The sequence below is a fragment of the Zingiber officinale genome, chromosome 7B, assembly GCF_018446385.1.
Source record: "Zingiber officinale cultivar Zhangliang chromosome 7B, Zo_v1.1, whole genome shotgun sequence".
NCBI lineage: Eukaryota > Viridiplantae > Streptophyta > Magnoliopsida > Zingiberales > Zingiberaceae > Zingiber > Zingiber officinale.
The window spans coordinates 16,617,357-16,626,446 of NC_055999.1; the positions used below are offsets into that span (position 1 = coordinate 16,617,357).

Consider the following 9,090-nt stretch of genomic DNA (forward strand, 5'->3'; position numbering starts at 1 on the left):
AAAGAGAAATTTTAACGAGGGCTAATAGAATATCTTTTGTAACATAAAAAATATATTTAATAACAAAAAGTTCAATTTGACATCACAAAATGATAAAATACTAAATTAATAAATTGCAATTAGACTATTGCTTATTGAAGTATCGGTTAACACTTTATGACATATTAGGTGATCGTTGGATAAGAAAGAGGAGGTAGCTGCATCCTGCGGCTTTTCATCTTTTGAAAACGCTGCAATATTTGCTCATTTTCAATTGTTGAAAAGATATCTTTCTCGATGTATACGACTAGACTGTCATTCATCCACTCGTCTCCCATTCTGTTATGTAAATCAGTCTTTATCGTCTTCATCGCAGAAAATACTCTTTCAACAGAAGCGGTCGCAACTGGTAAAACTAATGTCATCTCAATCAGACGATAAACCAATGGATAAGCTTGATTTTTTTGAGTTTCAACAATTTTCTGAGCAAAACTTCCCAAATCTTCAATTCCAAAAAAATTTGGGTCCTGTCGTATATTATGAATGAAATTCTGAAGTTGTTGTTCAATAACTATACAATCATTTGTTGAGAAGTCCTCAGGATATAAATCACAAAGTCGAACGAGTTTCTGAACATTGAATTCAGAAAAAGAATTCCTTGGATAAAGACATGCTATACAACTAAGCAATTCTGTGCCAACTTCTGAAAAACGAGTATTCATCTCTTGTATAACTGAATCAACAACCTAACATTATAATTCACAAAAAAAATAATTAATAAGTAAAAAATCTAGGATCGATGAATAATATAATAATAATATTTTTTTTTAAAAAATAATACCTGATAGAAAATCTCCACACGATAATAATGCAAATTGGTGATGACTTGCCTTCTACGTCTACTACGACCACCAATCATACAATTGTCTTTCATCTCCGGCACTGGGATCTCATTCAACTCACAAAATGGGTTGACTTTATCTATAATTGTATGTCATCCGTCTTCCCTAAATATTTGAAATTGATCTTTCACACTCTCAATCAAACTTATGGCTTGGACAATATTTTGATCCTTTTGTTGTAACACAAGTGACAACTCATTTGTCATTCCCAATATCATCTTCATCAAGTGCAACATGAAAACAAACTCATAATTCTTCATTTTCTGAATCAAACTTTTGGCAACCCCTCTACTATCAAAAGAACTAGAATCATCACAAATATTCTCCAACACTTGAATCACTGAAGGCCACATAGATAATAGACGACCCAATGTCAAGTAGTGTGATCCCCAACGAGTGTCTCCTGGCCTTACTAAATTAGTTTTTTTATTTTTGCCACTGCCTGTACTAATGTCTCCACCCTCCAACATTACAACAATCCTATCATGTTCAATTTGCCTAAGTTGATCTCTCCTTTTACATGATGCTCCCGTTGTGTTAACAATCATAGTGACATAGTTAAAAAAATCACTCGCATTGAGATTACTCTTGGCAATAGCAATAATAACTAACTGCAATTGGTGAGAAAAACAATGAATATAACTTGCATATGGATTTTCTTGTAAAATGAGAGATTTCAATCCATTGAATTCACCCCGCATATTTGAAGCTCCATCATATCCTTGACCTCTCAGTCTAGATAATGATAATCCATGTTTCGCAAATAAAGCATCGATAGCATCCTTCAAAGAACGAGAGCTAGTGTCAGATACATGTACAATTGCAAGGAATCGTTCAATCACCTGTCCTCTTTTGTTCACATATCTCAAAACAACTCTCATTTGCTCCTTCACTGAAATGTCTCGAGATTCATCAACCATTAAGGAGAAAACATTGTTTCCAATATCTTCGATTATGGAAAGTGTGATCTCAGAGGCACAAGCACGCGTAAGGTCTTTTTGAATTGCTAGAGAAATCATTTGATTGTTTCCGGGAGCATTTTGATTAACAACCTTTGAAACTTCCTCATTTCGTTGACTGTACCATTGAAGCAATTCAAGAAAGTTTCCTCTATTTAAAGAACTACTTGACTCATCATGTCCACGGAAAGACAGTCCTTGCTTTAAAAGAAATCGCGTAACATCCAACATTGCTGTTAAACGGATGCGATAAGAAATCTCTAGATCTCGCCCATGTGCTCGTAATATATTTGAAACACTATGTCTTTGATCTTGAAAAGATTCAACCTGTACTCTAGCATGATTGTGACAACTATCTACGGCACCATTATGCAAATTAAATCTTTCTAAAGCATTTTTCCAATTAATAAATCCATTTTTTACAAAGGCATCCTCTTTATATCGACCTCCTTTATTTGATGGTTTAAAAAGATAACACCATAAGCAAAACGCCGCATCTTTTGATATGCTATATTCTAACCATGTATATATTTTATACCAACTATCTTGGAAACTCCTTTCTTGATTACCAAAAGATCTTTTTGGATACATATGCCCAATTGGTTGGCAGGGCCCCCTAGTCAAGTACTCTCTTCGGACTTGATCTCGAATAGAAATATCAAACTCTTCAATTGATTTTCGTAATCCAGGATCACTAACAATATCATTTAAATCTAATTCCACATGAGATTGAATTTCCACAACTTCATTAATATTAGGATCATTGGAAGAACCCTCACGAAAACGTTTAGGTTTAAAAAACCTCTCCATAATCTACATAAATAAATAATTAAAAATAAAGTCATGTATATGATGTAACTAAATTAATATTCATAAATCACAACTAATTTAAACCCTAAACTTCTTAATTTAAATTGAAATAAAAAAGTAAAAAAAATAATAAGAAAGGTAAAAAAAATAACCTTGAATTCACAAATTAAGTGAATGACGTGAGCCCACCTATGTTGTAAATCAAGAGTAAGACAGATCCTTTACTTGTACTTGCTGGAAGAGCCAAATAATAATCTTCTGATCCCGGACAAAATGCACAGAGTCCTGAAATTAACAAGTTTTAATCTTAATCTAAATAATTGTTAGGATCAAATCACAATAGTACTCACTTTCAACAGACAACAGGGTAGTATTTTTTGGATTTCAGTAAGTTAAGAAAAATATTAATCAAATCAACAGCGGTTTGCAGCTGACAGCTGTTGACCTGCTGCAGTGGATGGGTGACGCCGCGGCGGACAGGCGGGCCGGGGCCGCGGGCGGCCGGCAGACTGGTCGGCGGTGCCACGATGGACCGGCAGACGACGGAATCAACATTCAACACTACACAAGAAAACAAAATAAAAGTTGAGAAAAAACCTTAGAGGGAGCTGCTGCAGTCAGCGGGCGCCGCCGGGCGGAGCAGTGGGCGGCGGACCGGCGGGTGTCGGACTGGTGGGCGGTGGACCGGCGAACATAGGACGACAGAACGAAGCGTCGAAGCGTCGAGTCGCCGACTGCTGAGGCGGAGTCGAGATTCGCGATCGCGAAGAGGGAGAAATTGCAATTGACGAACTGACGGCAAAAACAAAACATGACCTATTGGGCATTTGGGCTTGGGCTTGGGCTGCAAAGGCCTATAAATTTTATTAAAAAAAAAAAAAAAAAACAAGATGAAAACGTCGCTGCTTCATTTTTTGTCCAGTGGTTGTCGGCTTCTCACGCCGCCGCCGGACACAAAACAAGTGTGACTCCTCTTTAGCTCTTTCTCCGGCAAATCTTGGCGAGGGCTTCAGCCCCCTCCAGCCCTCGCCTAGATCCGCCCCTGCCCACATCCATTTCCCAATATGTCATTTCCTCCACAAAATCTTCAAAATTTCCAAGATTTTGGAAATTCTATGAATCATCTGAATTATGCCCCTCGAGATCCATATCAACCGCTTCCAGCCGTATATTGGCAAAACATGAGTCATCCGTATTTCACGCCGTCGGTTGTTCATGGATATGGTACCCCGCACACAACTGGTATGTCTTTCACTCCTTCGATGTCGAATGAACCTGCAACTCCGATTTTTGTCCCGGAGACTCAACTTTCCGGCCGTGAATCCCCAATTGAGGTGGTTAATTTAGAAAAGGTTGTTTCAAATGCTGAGGGTACAAGAAAGCGTTTAAGTTGGACAAAGGTTGAAGACGAGGTCTTAGCGAGAAGTTTTGTCACTATCAGTGATGATCCAATAATCGACAACGATCAAAAGGCGGATGCTTTTTGGGGACGGGTTGCAAGCTACTACAATGAGAATCTTCCCCTAGGTTCAAACACCAGAAGTGCAAATGTTATACGGTCACATTGGCACAATACAATCCAAAAGAAGGTATATCGATTCAACGCAAATTACAATAGTATTTATAGTTCATATCAAAGTGGTCACAGTGATGAAGATATATTGAGGTTTGCGTACGAAAAATATCTATCCGAAAACAATGGTGTTGCATTCAATCTCGAACATGTGTGGAGAATTGTCAAAGATCGCCCAATGTTTACTCCACAGTCCGCTGATCACTTTGTGGTGACAAAGAAGACGAGGACCTCAGAGTCAGGAGCAAGCAACACCTCCTCCAACCAAGATGTGAGTATAGACCTGGATTATGAAGATACTCGTCCAATGGGGCAGAAGGCAGCAAAAAGAAAGGGAAAAGACAAAGTAAAATCGACCATGGAGGATTTGACACTAAACTACAACAATATTATCACAAAGTTCACTGAGTACACAAGCGTGAAGAAGTCCGAAGTCGATTTGAAACAAAAACAACTCGAAGTAGAGGAGATTAAGGCAAAAGTTGCATTGTCCAAATCTGAAGCTAAGAATCGTCGCTTGAAGTTGAAGGAGTATGAAATATTGAACAAAGACACTTCGCAGATGACAAAGGAGCAGCTTATCATACATGAATGTCTATGCAAGGATATTAGGTCGAGATGAAATATTTAAATTGTTTACTTAACGTTCATTTTCTAGTATTATTATATTTTTGAGTGATTGTAATTTTTAATTATTGTATTTCTCATTTCGATTAATGTGATTTTTAATTATTATAATTTTGTAAAATAGTCGTTATAAACAAGTCGTTGGAAATTAGTTGTTACAACTAGCCATTGGAAACTAGCTGTTACAACTAGCCGTTGCAAACTAGGCGTTACAAACTTACCGTTGCAAATTAGCCGTTGCAATGCGACGTTGCATACTAGTCATTGCAAACTAGTCGTTGCATGAGAAAAACAATATATATAGACCATCATACCATTTCTCAAACACATATACTAAAACGTGTTTCCTTCAAAAATGTCTCATTCTACAGGCAGCTCTAGCTCAAGTTCCAGCTTGACAATCGAAGACGAAGTCCATGTTGAAATCGATGAGCAAGCTTATGATCCGGGTGAAGAACTGATGTTATTGGTTCTTCAACAACACCAACAACTTATGGAAGCATATCAGAGGAGGGACACGCACAGAAGAAGGTTCGTCCAAAGAAATCGTGAAGCCCGGCATGAGAGACTCGTCAATGATTATTTCTCTATAACCCCGGTATATCACGATGAAATATTTCGAAGACGATTTCGAATGCGAAGAGAGTTATTCCTCCGCATAGTGAATGCATTAGAGAATCATTCAGCATTTTTTCAATAAAGGGACGATACTGTACGAAGAAAAGGGTTGTCACCACTACAAAAATGCACCGCTGCGATTTGTCAACTGGCTTACGGAGTCCCCGCCGATCATCTTGACGAGTACCTACGTATGGGTGAATCAACTGCGTGCCTTTTCAAGTTCTGAGAATACGTTGTTGAAATATTTGGTGATAGGTAATTAAGAAGGCCAAATGCTGATGATGTTCAACGTCTTCTTTAAATGCATGATGAGAGACATGACTTTCCTGGCATGTTAGGTAGCCTTGATTATATGCACTGAAAATGAAAAAATTGTCCAGTTGATTGGAAAGGTCAATTTACAAGGGGACATGGGTCACCAACAATCATACTTGAAGCGGTCACATCTCATGACTTGTGGATATGGCATGTATTTTTTGGGGTCGCCGGTTCACGTAACGATATTAATGTGTTATATGAATCTCCCATATTCAACAACGTCTTGCAAGGAAATATGCCGGAGATTAATTTCACGGTGAACGACACTACATATACGAAGGGCTATTATCTAACAGATGAAATATATCCCAGTGGGCTACTTTTGTTAAGGCTTTTCCTTGCCCAGAGGATCCCAAGAGGAAGTTGTTTAAGGAAAGACAGGAGTCTGCAAGAAAAGATGTTGAACGGACATTTGGGGTGCTCCAATCTCGATGGGCGATTGTCAGAGGTCCAGCTCGGTATTGGTATAGGAAAAAGTTAAAACAAATCATGTTAGCATACATTATTTTGCATAATATGATTGTTGAGGATGAGGGAGGTCACGTGACAAATTGGTACAACGAAGAAGGTGATGAACCCGCACAACCTATCCATGGCTCAAACCGAGGATTTCAGGATGATCTTCGAACAAATTCTGAGCTACGTGACACTCAAGTTCATCACCAACTTCGCGTCGACTTAGTTGAGCATATCTGGGGGCAATACAACAACAATCCATGAATTAATATTTTTAAAAAATTTTATTTTCCCAACTTTGTAATTTTAGTCGCTCAGTTATAATTTCATTTTCCCAAATTTATAATTTTAGGTGTTCAGTTGTAATTTCGTTTTCCCAACTTTATAATTTTAGGTGTTCAGTTGTAATTTCATTTTCCTAACTTTATAATTTCGTTTTCCTAACATTGTAATTTCGTTTTCTCACAAACATTTATTTTATTTAATAAATATATTTTAAAAAATAATTTTATTATTGAAAAATAATAAAATTTTATTTTTAAACTTAAAATTATTATTAAAAAAATAATAATAATTTAAATATTTTAAAACATATTTAAAACATATTTATTTAATATGGTATAATGTTAAAATGAGTGAGTGGACGGTGGGACCCATGAATAATAAGTATTAATGTTAAAAAGGATGTGGGTGAAAAAATATGTTGTTATAAAGTATATGAGTGGACTCATATATTTTGATAATATGATAGGTGTTATAACACTAAACATTGTGGATGCTCTAACAAAAAGAATGCGGAATCTTTTTTTTTTATATGCGCAATTGGACAAAAGTCTAGTGGTTGTAACGTTTCCACTATGATTCTTCACGCACAGGAAACAGCAAAGTAATCTTATGGTATCAGCACGTGTGTAAAAATGGCACAAATTGTCATATTTGGCTTGACTTTGTTCGTTAATAGATATCAATTATAGTTCGATCGATATATTGGAGCATATAGAGAAGCACAATCTCCGTTTCGTTAATAACAGGATCCGATTGCTCGATCGGTCGATCGCTGATCTCGCCTGAGAACTACACCGCCATGGCCGCCGCCTCTGCGCATCTCCACCTTTCATCCATTCCGAACTGCACCGGCATCCGCCGTGTGGCGGGAGGCGCACGCCTCGGCTGCGACCCCTCCCTTCTTCCCACCTTCCGCCCTCTCCCCACCCTCTCCTTCCCACTTCTCGTCGCTCGCTACGCGAACCCTAATCTATCTCAAAACGTAATCTCCACGGACTTATCGGGCGGCGGTCCTGCCGTTCCTCCGGGTGGACCCGGCCACAACGGCCGAGGCGGCGATGGTACTTCAGACGATGATCGCGATCCCGAGGAGCCCGCCTCATCCGATCTGGGAGGTCCTCTAGGTCTCTTCCTCGAGGGATGGAGATCTAGGGTTGCCGCTGATCCTCAGTTCCCCTTCAAGGTCCTCATGGAGGAGCTTGTCGGCGTCAGTGCCTGTGTCCTCGGCGACATGGCCTCCCGACCCAACTTTGGTCTCAACGAACTCGACTTCGTCTTTTGCACCCTAGTTGTCGGATCCATCGTCAACTTCGTCCTCATGTACCTCTTGGCGCCCACCGCCGCCTCCGCTGCCGGTGCCTCTGCTCTACCTGGCATATTTGCTACCTGCCCCACCAGCCACATGTTTGAGCCGGGGTCTTACTCCCTATTCTCCCGTATGGGCACCTTTGCCTATAAAGGCGTTACCTTTGCTGCTGTTGGTTTCGCTGCGGGGCTTGCCGGGACGGCGATCTCAAATGGGTTGATCGCTCTGCGCAAGAAGATGGATCCAGGGTTTGTGCCACCGAACAAACCGCCGCCAACTGTGTTGAATGCGCTGACCTGGGCGCTGCATATGGGCTTGAGCAGCAATTTCCGTTACCAGACCCTTAATGGGATTGAGTACACTATGGAGAAGGCGTTGCCTTCATCTGGTTTCAAGGCTTCAGTGGTGGTGCTTAGGTGTTTGAACAATGTGCTTGGTGGAATGTCTTTTGTTATGCTTGCAAGGATTACCGGATCTCAGAAGGCGGCAGGGGATGGAGAGGTGGTAGAAGATATCAAGGAGAAGTTGGTCAGCGAGAAAGCTACAGATTCAGAGAATATCGATGATTGATGAATGAGCGTAAGCGAAGTAAGTGTTCTTTTGATGAAGTGTTAATTGGGATGGACCAGTAAAAGAGAGTTTGAGAAGCTTTGCATTTCTATAAACTTTTTGTACTGAAATATCGAATTTGAGCCACTATTAGGATAGTGAATTTTCTCTCCGGTCAACGTTGTTTCTTTTTGGTCAATTTTCTAATAAGTTGTTGATTGTTGCCCAAGAAAATCGTCAAATTTGCTGATCAGCATCTCTTTTTCTTGGCGTTCTTCTTTATTTAATGTTGTTTTGTTTTGCTACAATGTTGTAGTCCCTCTAGAACGTTTGGATGCTTGTATGTGTATCTTGTCTTTATCTAAACCTGTTAATTTTTGACAGACAACATTATCCATATGAATAAGAGCTTCTGTTTTTTTTCATGGAAACTAGTTTTTAGATTTTTCTATTGCTTATGCTTTTAGAAATGACTTCCGTTCATTATAAAAGAAGTCACTTTCCTCAAGAAATACTATATTTTTCACTTCTTTGATCATAGTTATTTTATTACACTAAACATTAGAAATCTGAAAATATTAGTAGACTTTTTGTGGAGAACTGTTTAGCTTTTATTTGTATTCATAGGTCACATCAATGACCTAGTTATCTGCTTGATTGCAGTATGTTGTGTTGTGTCCTTTGCGTTGCTTCAGCTCCCTCTTC

At 39.1% G+C, this 9,090-nt stretch overlaps 3 protein-coding genes across 3 annotated transcripts; 2 read left to right on the plus strand and 1 right to left on the minus strand.

Moving 5' to 3' along the window:
* Positions 1 to 164: 164 nt before the first annotated feature.
* LOC122004198 lies at positions 165 to 3,463 on the minus strand. The gene is made up of 5 exons (XM_042559122.1): positions 3,292 to 3,463; positions 3,096 to 3,211; positions 1,453 to 2,041; positions 821 to 960; positions 165 to 725 (listed from the first exon to the last, which is right to left on the minus strand). Exons 1-5 carry the CDS (start codon positions 3,461 to 3,463, stop codon positions 165 to 167), a joined length of 1,578 nt encoding a protein of 525 aa, XP_042415056.1.
* A 251-nt stretch (positions 3,464 to 3,714) lies between these two features.
* Positions 3,715 to 4,845, plus strand: LOC122004199 (glutathione S-transferase T3-like). Its single transcript, XM_042559123.1, has one exon. The coding sequence runs from the start codon at positions 3,715 to 3,717 to the stop codon at positions 4,843 to 4,845; it is 1,131 nt and encodes a 376-aa protein (XP_042415057.1).
* Positions 4,846 to 7,263: 2,418 nt separating this feature from the next.
* On the plus strand, positions 7,264 to 8,810 carry LOC122005417 (protein RETICULATA-RELATED 3, chloroplastic-like). Its single transcript, XM_042560448.1, has one exon. The coding sequence runs from the start codon at positions 7,330 to 7,332 to the stop codon at positions 8,404 to 8,406; it is 1,077 nt and encodes a 358-aa protein (XP_042416382.1). The 5' UTR covers positions 7,264 to 7,329; the 3' UTR covers positions 8,407 to 8,810.
* The last annotated feature ends 280 nt before the right edge of the window (positions 8,811 to 9,090 follow it).